General features: G+C 34.7%; 2 protein-coding genes across 3 annotated transcripts; one reads left to right on the top strand and one right to left on the bottom strand.

Annotated features, from left to right (window-relative positions):
* Positions 1–284: 284 nt before the first annotated feature.
* Positions 285–7275, bottom strand: LOC105151848 (Group 3 secretory phospholipase A2). The gene is given in 7 exon segments (XM_087416716.1): positions 285–1431; positions 1778–2056; positions 2220–2549; positions 3047–3098; positions 3101–3189; positions 4394–4618; positions 6145–7275. Coding segments are annotated over 7 exon segments (1194 nt in total). The 5' UTR covers positions 6171–7275; the 3' UTR covers positions 285–1238.
* Positions 7276–14514: 7239 nt separating this feature from the next.
* On the top strand, positions 14515–19257 carry LOC105151849 (uncharacterized). 2 transcript variants are annotated; one of them, XM_011065793.2, is made up of 4 exons: positions 14515–15008; positions 15083–16775; positions 17427–17586; positions 17776–19257. In XM_011065793.2, the coding sequence occupies exons 2-4, from the start codon at positions 15388–15390 to the stop codon at positions 18424–18426; spliced, it is 2199 nt and encodes a 732-aa protein (XP_011064095.2). In that variant the 5' UTR covers positions 14515–15008; positions 15083–15387; the 3' UTR covers positions 18427–19257. The 2 variants fall into 2 exon arrangements, with proteins under 2 accessions (XP_011064095.2, XP_011064094.2); XM_011065792.2 differs by having other exon boundaries at positions 14515–16775.
* Positions 19258–19913: the final 656 nt, after the last annotated feature.

The raw sequence follows: 19913 nt of genomic DNA, 5'->3' as shown, positions 1-19913 counted from the left end.
TACCCTATCGTTGATCATACCCTAAAGGTAATGAACTTTTCCGAAAATTGAATTAAAAAGGGAATAAAAATATAATTATTAAATAATAAAATCTGATTTTATTTATTTTGTTTTAACTTAATTAATTTTACTCTCTTAAACAAAAATTCAGAAAATTCGTAGCTTTAATTATTAATAAGATATTTAATATTATATAAATATTAAAGATTTTTAAAAGTATGAAGAGATTTTATAAATTTCTGATCAGATCAGAAACTCGGATATTGATTATATTGATCAAAGAATTATGATTTTGAAAAATTTGTTGGTTTAATTATTCTACAATTTCTTCGTATAAATTATATATATTACATCGAATCGTATCAGAACGGAAGTATTTTATGTATTGGTATAAATATATTATTAGAATGGAAATCGAAATTATTATTCTTGATCAAATCTAGATTTATCTCGTACACAGCTTGTAACTAATATAAATACATACATACCATATATGTATATAATAATTTTTCATCAAAAATTCTAAGCTATCCTAAAGCTTAACTCCACGATTCTAATTAATTTGTTTATAATTTGCTAATAATGTTTAAAAATTAACAAATTCTATCTACAAGTGTTTAACACAACTTTATACATAAAGACTGCCGGTACTTATAACGATCGACTTTCTTGAATTAAATTTTTAAGTGTAGAAATATGAAAAAAAGAAATAAATTAATACAAATATTTATTTAAATTTAAATAAACATTTATGAAATGTATACGAATATGAAGAATCGAATTCTTATTCTTATAAAACATGTATGTAATATATTAAGTAAAGATATATTATAAAATATTTTGTACTTGTTAAAAACAAAGACAGCTTACTAATTGTATTTATTCGATTTTTTAAATATTTGGAAATTGATTATAAGATATAAATTAGTAAAACAATAAATTCGCATACGATCCCTTTGTTTCTGATAATTCATAATTCAGGATGTCTAACGTATAAATAGCAATATCGATAGATTTAATATAATAATTTTTTATATCGAAGACATTACGAATTATGATGTATGTATTGTCAATCTTTGGTGATATAATTTCGTGATTTATCTAATCGACTTCTTTGTGTTTTTCTTGACATATTATAAGTATTCGACAAAATATTACATCCCTGAGAATTGCTATTGACATCTCGGAAGAAGAATACTTCATTATTTCTTTATAACGATCTCTTACGCTGTACACCCTTAGTAAGGAACATTATCTCGTACGTAGGCCTGCTTTCGATATTCATGATGTTGACATTTACCCCACCAGGACCGTTTCACGCATACCTTCTGCAATTTTAGAATAAAGCACTTTGATTGGAGTACGTCGAAGAAGATTTTGCCTATAAAATCCGCCGATGCAGTCCCAGCCATTTTCAAACATGTGCGAAATCTGTATACAAAAAAAAATCTTAAATAAAAATAATTGTAAGAAGCGATAAAATTGTTGCATACATCGATAATAAATTTTATGAAATTTATTAATTAATTTCAAAAATATTAAATAATTTGTACTGAATATCGTACAATGTATGCACATTAAAAAACTCATAATCGTTTATAAATACACTAAATAAGTCCAGTAAATATATTCTGAAGATTATACTCATGCAAATATCTTATTCAAATTATACTCAAATATTGAGAGAGACTACCTTTTTTTTTTGTATTTACTGCCATTTTCTCACAAACATTTTCTTTATAGACCGAATTATTAAATAATTTCATTAATTACTAACCGCTCGTCACAAGCGCAATGCATCATACTCGAAATTCTCCAATTAAAAACGCCATAACGCGTCTCGAAGGCCGGTATGTGAAAAGGACAAGATGTATCGTGTTTTCGGCAACAGGCATCAGCCATACCGAAGCCGCCCAAATTGGTATACTTGGTAGCACGGTCACCGCGACCGCACCACTGCGTTCCTGGTATCATGAATAATTCTCTTCGAATCCGATTCCGACTTCGACTTTGCTTTCCATTATTTGCTGTCGCGTTCGTCGATTTTGCGTATTTCCTGTTACAAAGAATTAAAGCTCATACATTTGTATAGGCGGGCACCGCCTAGCTTCGAGCGACCCGGCCGGCGCGACGCGGCTTACGTAAGCCGAGAGATTATAAGCCAGTCGAGACTCTATACGAGCCAGGGAGACTATATACTCGCTCATCCTAGGTCATACCTATGTCGATATTGGGCCACGGCTTGGCTTCGTATTCGCATTCTCATGCGATCACATCGGTGACGAAGCTCCGATGTCGACAGCAGCCAAGAGAGGTCACGGGGTATCCTCGAAATGTCCTTACCGTCCAGTTGGAACACCTCGATCGACACCTCGTCACCGTCATCGTGATAGCGATAGACACCGCGAGAGCTGGGTAAACACTCGCTGTCGTCCCACCACGCGAGCTTCTCGTCAATGCAGTCAGTCAATGTTTCACCGGCATATATCAATTGCAGCTTTCTATTTGACTTACGAAGCCAGACTTGTCGCAGTGTCACATTTGTATTTCTATCGAGAGAACAAACGTTATTGTAATCTAATTAATTTTCGGTTAAATGCTGTATATATCAAAGTAATAAAATGAATAGTAAAATTTATAGAGAAATATGTGAGAGCGAAATAAACTTATTACGTTTATTTATTGTCTCAAAATTAATAAAAATTAGATAGCAGATATATATGTATATAATTTTGCCGGTAGATTTATTTATATTAATATATGCTACAGATCTGCGCTTAATTGATATGATATATTTAACAATACAACGTAATAATAAAAAGAATTAAATTAAATTTTTTCCAACAAATTATTCAGGCGGTATAAGAGCAAATTCGGAAAGAGGGGACGGTTAGCGAGCGTGCACTTTCTTCACGACGGTAAAAGAGCTTTCGTCCAGCGTTTAAGTGCAAAGTGACGCTTCGTGGTTGTGGTATTCCATGGTATCCTCGTGAGAGCATCAGCAGATGAGTCCCATCTAGGAGAGTAAAACAGGACGGCGACCTACCGAACTACGTTTAGGTCCAGTGCAAAAGGGGCCAATCCGATCCCTACGTAGAGGTTCCAGGACGTCCGCTTGTCGCAGAACCTAATCCTTGCTTACTTAACTTGCCGCTTTTCGGCTTAAGAGCTTGGTTGGCTTTGCGGTTACTGTCAACGAATAAACATGATAAATTGTATCCTCTTTTTTAGTTTTCAAATCTAATGGAATAACAATTATATTATTGCATTTTATGCACTACTACTTTATTGTTGTTATTATTATGTTCTATATAATTAAATTATTTTCTCATTATTTTGTTTATTTTTACAGCATTCTGTTGTCTCTTTTATCGCATCTTTATAAAATGCTGCTGTTTTTGTTAGACATATATTATTGATGAATCGACATTTTTCATGTAACAATATTTTCTCTTTTTTCTTCCTCTTCTATTTCTTATTAATAAAAGAAAAAAAATACGTACTTTTAAGAAGAATTATGTGCTTTTGAAATTTCTTCGTACGTTTTTCAAGTAGTTACATTATTATGTCGTATACATATGACTCTCTATAGTCAAGCAAAGAAAATTCACAAAGAGTCCAATTTATTGTCATGTAATTTTGCATAACTGCTTAATTTACATTAAGATTATATTTATATAAATATATATTAGTGTTATTTATACGTGTATAAATATTAATATATAATTTTTTTATTAGAAAAATAAAAATAGATTTATATTCTTTATGCAATCCAACAGAGAAGAAATAATAAAATGTATAATTTATTCATTCGTTTGAACATCGATTCTTCTGGCGAGCGTTAATACATTCCAATTGTATTGAAACTTATTACGGTTGACAAGGATTCACAGTGACTGTTCCATTAGATTGTATTATCAACGTTCTTCGGAGCGATGGGTGGCATTTGAAAGACCTAACCAACGCTAAATGTATACATAACAGTCAAGCTTCCACATATTGGCAATAGTGAAAGGCGGCATTGTTTTCGTGCTTGCCAACCGAGTTCCCGCTTCAATCCTCCCGACTACATATATGGCAGGGAAGGGAAGCGGGACGATTGTAGGTGGGATAGGAAGAAGAGATTTGCTTATATCCGAGAAAATGTTATTTCAAGAAAGAGGATAACACAGGTTGTTACACGCTAGCCTTTGTTAGTAGAATGAAAACACTCGACGCGTTTCATGAAAGAAACCATATAATACAAGCAGAACAACATCATTGAGTTCAAATTTCAAGATATTAGATATACAATGAAGCAATTTATTCGCGCTTAATTCCTTCGGCTATACAAAATTATCTGACTTGATCTAACTGTTTCAATTCTATTAAGAAAAAATGCAGCTATGCCCACCCCCAATTGATAATGATTTCCTTGACGCAAGCTCCGGGCCACCGGATGAACCGTTCCAATCGTCCATCGGACAAGATCCTGATGACCGAAATACTGTGACTGGAAGACGTCCCGGTGAGTTCGGACGAAACATTCGATCGTGCAAAATATGTACCTTCTCGTGGTAAAGCTCCGACAGACGATTGCGTGAAAATCAACCCTAATGCCAGCAGCAGCATCGAGTACCTGTTCCAGAAAGCCATCAGGCTTTTGTAATACGTTTTAAACTTATGTAAAGACCTATTAAGATATAACAACGGTATATTTTTTAACCAGAGAATATACGGAAACGGAATAATTAATAATTAATTTAACTTTCCGATACAAAAAAAGACTTCGTCGTCCACATTCCCTATCTGAAAATAATTATAAGGATGCCTTTTATAATCCTGCTGAATATTTTAGTGAGCTAATTCTAATACATCTTGTATAGAAAAAAAGTTTTTACAGATCATGATTAATTTCACTTAAAAAAAATATCTTGTACAAGTTTCAATAATTGTAACTTTTTATTATCTTTTGTGTGAAATTTTATAAATTTACATAAGTATTACTATTTAATTAATATTACTAAAGCTTCTATATTATATACACTTTTTTAAACAAAAAATATTATAGCTTTTTACAAACTTCTGCAAATTCCAAAAAATATAAACAGTGTACAATATATTTCACGAGTCTATGTCATGATTTAAAAATCTGATAAAAAAATTTATAATTTAATATATAGTTTTTAATTCACAAACATTAATAATGCATAATTATTACCACAGGTTTTTTAAAATTATGAATATTATATCAATTTTTTTCTGAAATCTTACACTTGTTTTATATTTTTAGAAAGTATTCCAGCAATTATATTCAAAAACTATAAAATGAAGTTACACAAAATAATATCTTTATGATATAAGATGCTATGGATTAATTGCCTAGTCCCGTTCATAGATTTTTTGGTCATGATATATAAGGTGATCCAATAGAAACAGAGCCTGAATAATTTTACTAGATATGAAGAAATTGGACAAAATAATTTTAAGAGAATAATTTATAATCGAAGAATAAATAAAGACATAAGAAACAAAAAGAATTCTTTCATTATAAGATAAAAAAATAAATGTTGTCTTTAGAAAATTATCCGAAAATATGTAATAAGCTTAAAAAAATTCTTCTACAACTATATTTGTATCTTTAAATTATACAAATTACATTTTTTTGCATTTTCAATTTAAAAATTTATTCGTTTACCTTGTTTCATATATTGATCGATATTAACAATATTTTCTTCTGTTATTTGTAAAGTAACATTTGAAATCATAAATGTGTAATTACTAAACTTGCGTTAAATAAAAAATAGAAATGTAACATTACTAATGCGAAATGTATATTTACATTACTGACATAACTCCTCATGCTATTTGTGGAAGCGCTATCACGAAAAGATTACGTCATCTTTTTTTTTACATTTATCTTTATTTTCGATATTAAGTTCAAAGCGATGATAATCTCATTCATTTTATAACTGAATATCTCTTTTACTTAGTACTTGACTGTTATTATTATTATTATTATTACTATTATTATTATTATTATTATTATTAATATATAGATACATCACAAAATCATAAAGTTTAATGATTTTAAAATTAAAATTATTCTCAAAGTAATCAATTTTCTTTGAAAGTATATGAAGTAAACGACAAACATGCTCATACCTCTTTGATATACTCATCTGTACCATCCGAGATTCAAAAGTGTCAAATTCTTTCGATCTTCAAGTACGAAGAATTCGAATAATGCCATATGTATAGTTTCACATAACGCCGCTGTCGGTTTAAAAAATTTTGTAGTCCCTCATATATTCACTTAACTTCGCACTTACTTGTTTACGATCGTGAAGAAAGAACTTTATAATTATATCGCGGTTTGAAGGCTGAATCAACAATTAGGATGAACGATAAACGGTCACGTGGTTAGTTCATTTCCCTTCAGCATCACTAAATATGATTTTTTTCATAAAGATTTATTGAGATTATTTATATCAAGATTATTTATTGAGAAAAAAAATTGAGATTACTTATTAAAGATTTATATATATATGTATATTTCTTTTTTTTTTGCAATACTTTTGGCGCTTTAACTACACTCGACGTCACGCGACGTGACGATCCAGCGAGTGTTAGATAGTGTCCGCGAAAGGCAAGTATGAACCGGCCGTACTAACAACTGGCGCGCTACGCTCGCGGCTCTCCCTTAAATACCGGCGAGTACAGTTCGGGTGGTTCGGTTGTCCAGCAGCATTCACCTATACCACCTCCGTTCTGTCACTTACGGCCTCTCTTCTCTCTCGTCTCTTCGCTACCCTCCCCCATCCTGCTTTACTCTATGTACTCCCTATAGTCTACCCTACTCCGAGTTTCCCTTCTGTAGCCTCTCCGCCCGCCACCGCGCCACGCCGCGCCGCGCCGTTCGGACACGAACCAAACTCCACCCCCTGTCCCTTCTTCTTGTCCTACTCCTTCGCATCACCGGCGTCTACCGCCAACGAGCCGCGCGCCTGCCAAATCCAATCCCACCTACTCATCCTGCGGGATCTAATCTCCGCGCGGTCTTGCTCTTTCTTTCCGTCTTACTTGCCAATTTCTCTCTCTTCTCTCTTCTTCACCCTTCTGCAACTCCCAGGCTGCAACCCAGAACCACCGTCGATTTCTTTCAGCCTTCGAACGACTGTGGTAAATGCCGGTGCTTTGGTCCCGCTGATGCATCCATCACCGCGCGTCACTGCACCTTACGGTCATCGATATTCGAGATTTCGACGTAACCCTGCGCGACGAATTGCGAAAAAGCGCGCTATGACATAATACACTGATATTGCTCGCGACCTTCCGCACATTTATCGCGAAACACGCATATAATCGGAATATATAGGGTGGAATTAAAAATTGCAGGTCACTAAACATCGCAAACGTACGCTTGTGCAATCCTTTTGGATCCTTATATTTGCATTTATCCTCTATCACAAGTATCAAGAGATCTCTATACATTTACAAGCGATCGATAATATCAAATATTTTCATCAATCAACTTCCGATAATAATAATAATAAATGAATTATCAGACTTTACTTAAAATTTATTTAAATTATTGTCTAAGTTGGTATAAATTTGAAATAAACTTTAATAAAAGTTCAATCACAAACGTACGTTTAAGGACGATAAAAAAGATGACGTTCCACCTAATTTTTGCCAAAGAAAACTCGAGATCAGATTCTATATAAAATTATTGTATGTGATTTGAAATCCATACATACTGATATAAAATAGATAGTGAACAATGTTAAGTGTATAATCACGGAAAGAATTTTTTCTTAGAATTTATCCTGAAAATATGAATGGTAGTCCCAAAATAACATTGTATTGCGGAGAATTTTATATAAATTTTTCTCATTCATTAATAAAACAATAATAAAGTATAAAATAAGTTTGATTAATTTTACTAAAGTGCATGTAAAAATCTTTAAAATATTGTCCCACAACTATTGTATTTTCAGGATAAATTAAAAAAAATTCTCTCCGTGATGTATAGAGACACAACACAAACACAACACACACACACACAAGCCCTATTTAACAATCAAGTTATTTTTTTCTATATTCTTCATTATTTTATTGTCATCATATATATAATTGCGTAACATGTCGGCGAATTGCTCGACAATAATAAATTATGCAAAATTGTGCGACAAACGCGGTTGTTATTTCCTGCAAATTCTGAAATATCATACCACTTTGGCTAAAGGTCATTTTTCACGCGAAACATGCGATAAACTTTTGTCACGCGCATGATTTTTTTCGCATAATTACGCACATCTACGAACTTTAATCTTGTTTTACCTTTTGTAGCATAAAACTTCTTATTTTTTACAATTAGAATATATTACATGATTCGTAATTGAATGTAGCGATATGGATGAAAATTGACTATCAATTTTTAGATGTTGCAAAATATACATATAATGCGTAACAAATATTATAAAGAATTTTTATATAAAGACTTTACAAAATAATATCTGATTAATAAATTAATAATAATCACAAGTAATGATCGGATATGTAAGAAATAGCTCTATACGCTACATTTAAAAGTTAAAAATGAAGAAGACAATGTAATAACTGTAATAAAGTAAAGGAAATCAATTTCAGTAGCGCTTGAAAAAAGTAGTTCTTGGAAAAGAATTGATGGTGCGACGTAAGATGTGTTTGAATCATAAAGATTCGTATTTTTTGTGAATCTATTCGACAATTTAAGCGCGTGAAATCGCAACGGTCAAAGTCATTTGGCGGAACGAATAAGTGGCAGAGAAAAGGCAGTGGGTTCTATCTATTGTAGCCCTTGTAGTTATGACTCCGGCACCGTTGAAGGATGAAAAGGTGCGGGCAGTTTATAGCGTGAGAAAGAGTATATTAGGTATATATTTCTGTGTTTGTGAAGTTATGGATATTATTTAAATTTGTTATATTCAAATCGATTATAATTTGAAATTGTATTATAAGAATTTTAAGCAATTCTCTCTCTATTTAATATATAAAATTGAACATAACATAAAAAAATTGTATACGACATTAAGTTAATGTAGAAATCAAAATAGGTTTTAAATACTTTCACAACAGTTAATACACGATATACATTCTAATTGTAAGTTATATGAGTGTATGAAGTAAAAGTGACTAATTTTAGGTACGAGGGTATATGTCGCCTAGTGTACAATTCAAAAGGAGGTGTAACAGAAGAAAAGGACTTACGGCGACGTAAAAGGCGAGAAGGCGAAGCGAAGGGTAGAGGAAGACGAGGGTCTGTGAGTAAGGAGGTAATTCCTGCCCTACGCGATTGTTCGGCTTTCGAGGGTTCGCGAACGAGTCACCGTCTTTATATATATGATCCTGAGGAAGGTAAAGCAAGCTGGACCAAACTTATTCCCGTTGTTCTAGTCTCAAACGCCGAAGACCTTCTCTCGGCCTTCTGTTGGACAGCATCGAAAGCGTTTGAACGCTTCCTTGCTAATCACCGTTACGAATCTGGTAGTGAGCTAGATAATACCGATCCGCAATTGAAAGGAAATGCAATCCTCTCTTAGAATATCGTATATACACGCACACATATATATGTGTGACTAATTAATATGTAAAAGTTTTTTTCGACCAAATTGCAATGATTAAGTTTGTTAACTGATCTATTTTTATAAATTGAAATTTTTATTTAAATATTTTAATGATAACTATTATAATAAATTAATTTAATAATGCACATAGATGAAAACTTGAAGCGACCTACACTCTCATAAAGATATCCCGTCAGCAAGTCATAGAGTTGACCCCTTTTTCTGGCTGCTTTCGACACTTAAGTCAGGCAGCCGCCATTTTTCGCGACAATTACCGTACAATAATTACATAATTCTCGCCACACTCGGCACTCGCTGCTAGGAAGGATCGTCGAAGGTAGTTGAAACCACAAGTGGTCGAGGCGTTAAAGAAGAGGAAGGGACGTGGTCCCTGGTTTGCGTCAAATGATGTGCTGTAAGCGATAGACGCGGTTAATTCTACAAAAGCCGCGATATAATTGCTATAAAGTGAGGGACAATCTTTTCTTTGATTATTACTTCTTCAGAGGCAGAAACATAAAACTTTACTTTGATGTTAAGCTGTTTTTGCTGACGAGTACAATAAATAAGAAGAATTTGGCGAATGCTAAACGAAACGCTATAATGAGAGCTCGAAATTTTACAGAATCGAGACTGCAGAGTACAAGAGGGAGAGTAGGCGTAAAAATTTTGAAGAAACGCCGAAATTCTCAAATAAAGAAGGAGGAAAAGAAGGGAGAAAATTCGACCATCTTGCTCCAGCAATTTATCCGCATCTCTCTCCCTTCCGTCCTTTCATTTTAGTTTGCGATGAGACAATGGGACAACAGTTGCAAGACGCGATAGCGCCGGATTAATTCTCGATCGATTTCGAAGCTACTCCATCCGCTCGTATTGTCCACAATCGACCCTGAGAGTCGTCAGCTTCACACAGTCGTGTACGTTGCAATACGCGTGAGTTAGTGTAGACTCTGTGTGTGTGTGTGTGTGTGTGTGTGTGTGTGTGTGTGTGTGTGTGTGTGTGTGTGTGTGTATGCGTTGGTATGCAAACGCGAGCGAAGAAGCCAGGACCACTGGAGACTGAAGATCAAATTATTATTATTATCATAACCATCTGTATGCTTCATGCTACTTCCAAAAGCTTGAAAGTTAGCTCGTTCACCAGATCAAAGGAGCCAATGTCGCATTCTCTCGAGAGAATAGAAAAAGCATTTCCAATGGCAAGTCCCTGTAGACGAGTAGATTTTCAAACGAACAGTACCGGTGTGCCGGTATGTATAATATGCTGTTAGAGTACTCTTGGGGAATATAATCCTAATGCGATTTCAATCGTGCCTATAAAGCGAATTTTCATGCAGACATTTAATGTGTATTGATACGGCAAAAAATATATTTAGTAAAATGTATGATTAATTCTTCTCTGGTTCTCTTTTTGCAGCTTCTTTCGCACTAAGATGCGCATATTGGAACATATTATATAAATGACAGCTAACACAGGCATCTTTTACAACACGAAATTCGATGATTATCATAAAATACTCATAAACAAATATTACAAATGCAATATAGAATACGCATATTTTTTCAAATATAACATTTCTAAACTATCGCAACGTTAATGAAAGAATTAATGTTATAATTAAAATATAAATTCTTGATATAAAATTCATAGAGCTAAAAAGACTATAACGATAATGTTAGGACACCCTGTGTGTAGACCTGACTCAAGATTGGAATCCAAAAAACATCGATGACCCTCATTAGGTAATCATCTTTTAATTAAGCTAGAAAAAGGATGCCGGCCAGTTTCTTCCATTACTCGAGAAACTATTATCATATTTCATCGAACAGATAAATATAAGATTAATGTGTTACAAAAGAATTGATATTATATATTTCTAGAAATATGATCTTTCTCATGTGCAACAAAAATATTCATATTACTTAAGCTTACACTAAAGCTATTAAAGTTCTTTACTTTAGACATAAACATGGCATTTAACTAATTGTATTTGTTCTCCGGAGGAATTTAATTTCTTTATTTAATTTCAATAAATTCTTTGATCTGGAAATATTGTAAAATTTTCCTTTATCTTAATTTGAATAAGCAAATATAAAGAGTATTTGTTATTGTTGAATTAATACCTCGAACGACTTTGATAAACGTTAAAATCCCAAAATGATCATGAAAATCATTGGATCATTGGATCGCGATGTAAGAGAGATAGCGACGTCATCGATGGTCCCTTGGGGACCAGCGGGAAGACATAATTGATACGTACAAATCACCCCCTGCTGCTGACGCGAGGAGGACGAAGCTAGGGATGAGTATGAGTGTACCGAGAAGGGACGATCGACGAACGGTTGTTTGACGGCACCTCTCCCCTTCCTACACCGACGCACTACGTGAAGCTGGTATCGCATTCACGGTCCACTGCCTCAGGATTCGGGTCCTCCACCCCGCTTCTCTGCGCCGGCTCTTCCTTGTAAAAAGAGAGAATACAGAGGATACACCACCCCTCGTCGGCGATCCGTAACCCCCGATCGTCAGAATCGAAGGTATCACACAACGAAACGTACTTAGCGAACCGCTACATAAATAACGCATCTGCCGTCGCACTTTGCTGCTATATACACGCTTTAAGCGGCTATGCATTTTTCGCTCTGCCGGAAATAGTTACTATTCAGACACAAATGCATTGTGAAAGCTGCTAAAGTCTCTATCTCGTGATACTGTTGCAGAAACGTTGTAAAAACAATTGGAATCATTATTAACCGTATTGTCGCTATTGAATAAATTAAGAATTAAATAATAACGAATCGCAACAATAAAAATGATACAGCGCAGAAAATATTTCTGATAAAGATAAATATATAGTTACCTAATTGTTGTTGAATTTCTGGACATCAAAAATATACATATATCTATATATCTATGTATTAAAAAGAAGATTTTAATTTTTTAAGCTACAATACATTATAATCATTATTTTTACGGTACATTTATGGTATCTGATGACCTTTAAAAGTTACATATTAGGTGTTGGAATTAATTCGTAGCGTTTTACAAGTGATGGGAAGTACTTTCATTAATGTATTTTTTAATGCTCATGTGAAATAAATAACATTCTTTCATTAAAAAACGCTACGAATTAATTCCAACACCTAATATATTTATCAATTGCGAGATATACGAGTATGTCCATGTTAATGTACAAAGGTAGAAGTTAGAATATGGGAGAATGAGAATGTAAACTATATAAGATTCTCATTCTAACGGCATATATTGGCTTTTTGCCAAGCTATGATGCCGGACCATTAACGAGCAGGCTTGCTTATCAGTTGCTGAGTTCGCGCTACTAGCGCCGGCGATGACCAGCCGTCCGATGAAACTGTTTCTGTCCTCGTATCACCTAGAGACCGCTACGTCTCATAATTCGTCGCATACTGGCTGTAAATGACGAAAACGATCGGCGTAATCGCTAACGCTGACGTCTATCTTTGATATTGATCACCTATTGATCGTGAACCAACTCGTATTCTACCGCCAAAATTATTCATTGGCACGACGTATAACACACTACACTGGACTATGTTAACGGGCAAACTTTCTCATTATTCCTATTTCAAATTTGATTAAACGGATATTAAAATTTTTTTCAACAAATTTATTTAATAAATTTATTTAGTAAACTTATACTTAACATTTTGCGTCTCTTATTATCAAAGGATAAATTAAAAAATGTTTCCTGTTAAATAAGATAAAGATAAAAAATAAGGAGATTTATTATTTATTTAAAATTTTATTCCTTCAAATTGATTAAACGGATGTTAAAATTTTTTTCAACAAATTTATTTAATAAATTTATTTAGTAAACTTATACTTAACATTTTGCGTCTCTTATTATCAAAGGATAAATTAAAAAATGTTTCCTGTTAAATAAGATAAAGATAAAAAATAAGATTTATTATTTATTTAAAATTTGACAGGTTATATCTGTTTTAAATATTAAAAATTTATTAATTTTGTTTTAAAGTCATACGTATCAAAATTCAATAAAAATTTATTAGTCTAGAAAAAATTTGTTGTAAAAAATAAATTTTTGTACGATAAATATTTCCCCACAAAATCTCTCAATCAAATATCGCGTTGTCTGTTTTTTTATCAAAATTTTTTTAATCGAAGATAATCAAACTCAAATATGTTTTACATATTCACTTTTCATTTCAATTATATTATTCGCGCAATATTTTTATATACACAAAATATATAATTTACAATATATTGGGTCATCTAAAAAGTATCCGCGGTATTTTGTTACTAGATATATGATCATCAACACACATCTAGTGACAAAAAACCGCGGATACTTTTTAGATGACCCAATATTATAGTTATTTAAAAAAATGTAACTGCATGATGCAAATATATGCATAGTATTTATAGCGCACCTGTTTAAAAAATAAAAAAAAAGATCGAGAAAAAGAGAAAGAGAAGGAATTATGTCTATTTCTAGACAATATGCATCCAAAATTACGCCATAAGACATTTTAAAGATGTTATTAAGATGTTTTAATGATAATACAATATGTTTCGCATGTCCGATTTTGGACATGCGTACTAGTATCGTGTAGGTGCATATATAGTTTGTTTACATTATATAGAAAAGTGATAATTCCGGAAATAAGGAAGAATATAATTGGTAGTCTATTGATACATATTTATATGAAAGTTACAAAAATTCAGAGAAAAATAATAAGAAAAATAGCTAAAGATAGCGATAAAATAAAATGTAAGCGGGAAGGTTTATAAGAAGTTGCGTTCGAATATGGCGGAAAAATGGTCGCGCCGTCGGCATAATTGGCAAACAAGGAAAAGTGCTGCCATCACGGAAGCGCTCGGCGACGCTATCGGTGACTCCGCTCCCTCCAAAATCACGCGTACATTGGCAACATTGTTTTTTGGTAGTTTACAAATAAAATGGCCGATATGTGAGGCTAGTTTGTATGGACAATAAAATATGCAATTATGTAAAATTAATGACCGTCGGCTGTGCGCGCGTTCAAGTGAAAACGTAGTCCCGTGAGCGCGAAAGGTGGAAAAAGTGCGTGAAGCACGAGTGAGAGTGTGGGAGCGCCGCGGGAGGAAGGTGGAGGTTGTCTTTCAAGACCCGTGGACGCCGTGGCCGCGGGCCCGAAAACGAGGAAACCTTCTTATGGTCTCCAACACATAGAAGAGCCGTGCGGCGTGCTTCCTTCTATTGCTGTACAGTGGCGCGACAACGCTACGAAAACAACTCGTAGATCGGCGGAAACACGTTTTGAAAAGAGTTTACGGCCGCCTTGGTCCAATATTGCCGACGTACGGCAGGTACGGCTGACTGCGGCTTCTTGACTAGTCTCGCACAGGCCCGGTCTCGATTAATGTCCCCCGAGAACGGAGTAAGCGCCTCGGGAATATATTGCATCCTCAAACTGTAGAGATTAATCACTTTACAGCCTTGTTGTGTATGTAGCCCGCCGAGCCGGAGCCGGAACCGGAGCTATAGCCACAGCTACCGAATCCAGTTCAAGCGTCCAGTTCAATCATCCTCTTCTACGGCCGTTCTTGGCATAGATATGATTCTCATGTTTTACCTCCAAGGCCGAGATACTGGAGCGTGACGGGTACGTTTACTTGGAACCTCTCAAAATATTTCCCACCGATCAATTTGTTATAGTGGAAAGGGCTGGCGCGGAAAATGCATTGACAGAAGACACGGAACAACGCACGAGTGCCGCGTCCAGCCAGACTCACCCAACTATCAATAGCTTCACGACCATGTGTACCACTCCTGGAAATGCAGGAGCAGGATTCGGGTACGCTTGGTCCTTTGGTGGGCCAGGGACAGAAACCCGAGAGAATGCCCAGAGTGAACTCGCCACCAATATCAGTTACGCTGTCAACAATAATCAGGATCAAGGTTCCAGTCAAAAGATACAAGTCGACATTAAGCCAGCCAAGGTTGCCACTACCACTCATCGTCGGCAAATGTTTACGATGAATGAGAGTTGTCAGCAAACCCCTACTACACATCATGGCCATACGGGTGGAGCGCATAATCAAACAACCCACGGCACTCACGTCCGTACTAAAAAGCATCACGATGTATTTTCATTAACCTGTGACAAAGGGGGATGTAATTGCGATGCAGCACATCCCACACCTCCACCTTCCTTATTCTCAAACACCTTAGTTTTTACTACAGCCGACAAGCATGCCATGAGTAAGCACTTCATGACACCGCTTGGACCGTTGCAGCTTACGGCAGAAGAGTGCAATGAGATATTAATGAAGAGAGCAGCCGCTGCGTCTAATCAAGCCAATGCAGCGAATAACGTTGCGACAAGTCAGACAGACAATACTGCCCATTTTGGGCACGTTTTGACTCATGTGAATACTACGCAAATTGAGACGAAAGTCAAACAGCAACAGGATATGGGGAGTCAGGTCCGTGTACCGAAAGAACGACCGTATTCTTGTTCAGAATGTGGCAAATCCTTTCTTCTCAAGCATCATCTTACGACACACGCCAGAGTTCACACTGGAGAACGACCGCACATTTGCGTTCATTGTGGCAAGAGTTTTGCGCACAAACATTGTCTTCATACGCATCTACTATTGCATAGCGCCGAAAGACCGTATCAATGTCGCGAATGTAAAAAATCGTTCACTCTCAAACATCATCTTGTAACACATACTCGCGTGCATACGCGGGAACGGCCGTTTGTCTGTCAAGAATGCGGAAGAGCATTTCCTCTAAAGCGTCATCTAGTGACGCACAGTAAGTTCCACTCGGGAGAAAGACCTTACGTTTGCGAAGAGTGCGGGGAGTCGTTTTCGCAAAAGGATCATCTTACTATGCATTCACGCTTCCATGGCAGTTTACATCCATTTGTTTGCCACGATTGCGGTGCAACTTTTCAAAGGAAGTTTGAGCTAGTTAATCATGGTCGGCTACATGGCAGAGTTCCACATTCGTGTACTGTCTGTGGAAAGGAATTTCTGCAGAAGAGAACACTTTTAGCTCATATGCGTTTACATACAGGCGAGACACCTTTCGCTTGTACCGTTTGTGGAGAAGCATTCCCTCGGAAAGCAGACCTGGTCGCTCATTCTAAGATTCACAATAATAATGCAAATACGGATGAAAAATCTCTCACATGCAGGTGAGACATCGTATATAACTTGTAGTAATTTTTTAATTTTATCTTAAGATAATTCTTCTCATCTTACATCGTAATACAACTCTAGTTGCTATTGAGAGTATGCTGTGTGAAATTGTTATAAACTTTATAAGAATCTATGTTATAAACTTTTCTAGAGTCTGTGTTCAGCGATTTCATAGTATTTTTTTAGTAATAATTACGTATACTGTGAAATGTGTATATACATATAAAATGTATATTGAGACAAATTTGACAATGCATATGTCGAATTCAAAATATATAATGTTATAAAATTGAATTATTGAACATAATTGTGATATAAAATATGATATTAAGACAAATTGAATTGAATCCAATTTTCCTTTATTTATGATTTCATGTTAAGAATTTAAGCTATCAGAAAAAGTTTAGTACATGTAAACATGATTTATGTAATATATATTAATATTGCTTATAACAAAACATCTTTCAAAATTTTTATATGTTTGACAAATTGTAAGAGATAAATATCTAGCTCTCTTTATTAGTGTGTTAGAAATAGGTGAAAAAAAATTATATAATTCAAATATATATTCATTCTGTGATATTATAAGTACGGTCATTTTCTTTCTAGTAAAACAAACGATTCTTAATAAATGATTATTATTTCAGAGAATGTGGGCTGGAGTTCCCAAATCGAGAAGCTCTAAATTTGCACCAAAGGTTACATACTGGCGATCGAACACTTGTAACGGACCTTTGTGGGTTAGCAGCTGCCTTTCAGCAAACTCCAGCACATTTTCTTACCCCGAACACTCCAGGAGCACATCAAGTAATCATCACTATATACTAATATAATACTTAAAAATATCTTCAAATAATGAAATTTGGCAAATTTCATATTTTTTTATTTTTAACATTAAAGATACCTCAGTATCTCAATTATAATTGTATCATTAATAATTGTAACAATCTGTGTTTAAAATGTGAAATATGCAAATTATAAATAATGTATTTTTAGATGAACGGGCCGATAGGAACGCCAGGTGTGAGTCATATGCATGGTGCGACACAAACATCGCCCCCAGTAGGTACAGGACCAAAACCTAAGCCACACATTTGTCCTGATTGCGGCCGTGGTTTCGCACAAAAACACGGCTTGTCACAACATCAACGACGTCACACAGACGGCAGTTGCCATATAAGATCACACATATGCGATAAATGCGGCAAAGCTTTCTTCCAAAAAAATCATTTGTTACTACATCAACGTCAGCATATGGATCCACCACCAAGTATACTCAGGCAACAACAAAGGCAAGCTGCCCAAGCTGCAGCTCAACAAGCGCAACAGCAGCAACAGCAGCAGCAACAACAACAGCAAGTGCAACAGCAAGCGCAACAGCAACAACAAGTTCAACAGCAGCAGCAACAACAGCAACAGCAAGTGCAACAAGTACAGCAGCAACAGCAACCACAGCAAACGTGTTCTGTCGATACGAAAACGATTCAACTACAGGCAATACAGCAGCAGGTACAGCAGGTGCAACAACAAGTGCAGCAGCAGCAGCAGCAACAGCAGCAGCAACAGCAGCAGCAGCAGCAACAGACGCAGCAACAGCAAGCATGTTCCGTGGACGCTAAAGCAATACAGTTGAATGTCACCATGTGAGACGGTATAAAGATGAGGGACTGGAGAGTCCTTGAAACAATAGCACTCCCAAATGCGCACCCTGCTGCCACCCTCTGCACACACTTCTCTTGTACTAACAATACACGTTAGATATATATTTATTATCTCTAGATTCAAAAATAATAATCAATTTTATTACAAGAATAGGAATATACAAATGATATACATATATATACACTATATTCTAATTAATATAAGGCTTGTATAACAAAAATAAAAATAATCATATATTAGTGTTTTACATATACTTTATAAATATACAAATATAAAAATATATAAATATATAAATATATATATATATATACTCTAGACATGTAAAATGAGACTAAAACAAATTAGTTGCCTTAACGAGAAGAAGAATTTTAATGGACATATTAACTATTATGTTTGGTGATTTTTTCATTTACTTTTATTTAGTAGGACGTCACTTTATAAGAAAACACATATTGAATAAATCAAGATAAAAAAAAAATAAGTTCGCCGTGTATCGCTGCTTTGTTGTTATCCTTCTCAATCAATGTATTTGTGCGATGGTAATTGAAAGGAAATAATCAATGTATGAACAGTAAGAGAGTAACAGAAAAAGGGGAAAATTCTGTAAACAGTTTTGGCAAAGGGAGAGAGGGTGGCAGACATTGCGCATTTATGAAGCATTTTTAAAGCTTAGAACTATACAAGATAGCATTTTAGCCCCGCGCAATTTATATTTTTACGTTTAAATAATACGAGCAAATTGTTCGTTAAATTTTAGAAATACGTAAGAATCCCGGTTTTATAAGATCCAAATATCAATAAATGGATGTAAATGTTTTTCGTGAGGAGTTAACGCGACGTATGGACGCCATATATGATCTTAACTTTATATACAAAAAATTAAAATGCATATATTAGTTTTACATTAGTAAAGTTATATAAGATTAATACATGTATTCAATACATGTACTAATCTTTTTATACTTGCACTTCGCATTTAGGATCCCAAGAAGCCTTTCCACGTGCTTAATTGTCTTTTTCGATCAAAATATTTTCTCCATGATAATAAAGTGCGCGTCGCGTGCAGTTACGTGTGAGATTGCTTAGCGAGCTCTTTTAGTAAAATGCAAATTTAATTTTTGTCAGCAAGAGTATATTACTTAATAATATAGCTAGAAAATCGGAAGAAATGCAAATAAAGATTTCCTACATAGTTTTAATACGTATCTCTTTCTTTTTTTTTTTAAATAACGTAAAACGCTGCCGTATCGATATCCGTAATATATCCGTATATTCAGTGATGGCAAAAAGTCCCGGAACGGTCAAATATTTCGAAAACCATCGGTATTTAAAAAAAAACGCTGAAACACGTGAAACGATTTTTCAAAAAATCTATCTTTTGAGGGGGGTTAAGACCCCCCACCCCTAAGGGGGCACGTGGGGCACGAGGGGGGTCGAAAATCTTAAATGGCAACATAGGTCGAGTGGGGGCT

This window comes from Acromyrmex echinatior, chromosome 2, assembly GCF_024713525.1.
Source record: "Acromyrmex echinatior isolate Ae372 chromosome 2, ASM2471352v2, whole genome shotgun sequence".
In the NCBI taxonomy this organism is placed as follows: Eukaryota; Metazoa; Arthropoda; class Insecta; order Hymenoptera; family Formicidae; genus Acromyrmex; species Acromyrmex echinatior.
Note: the sequence above shows the minus strand (reverse complement) of the source record. Positions and strands in the feature narration are given on the sequence as shown.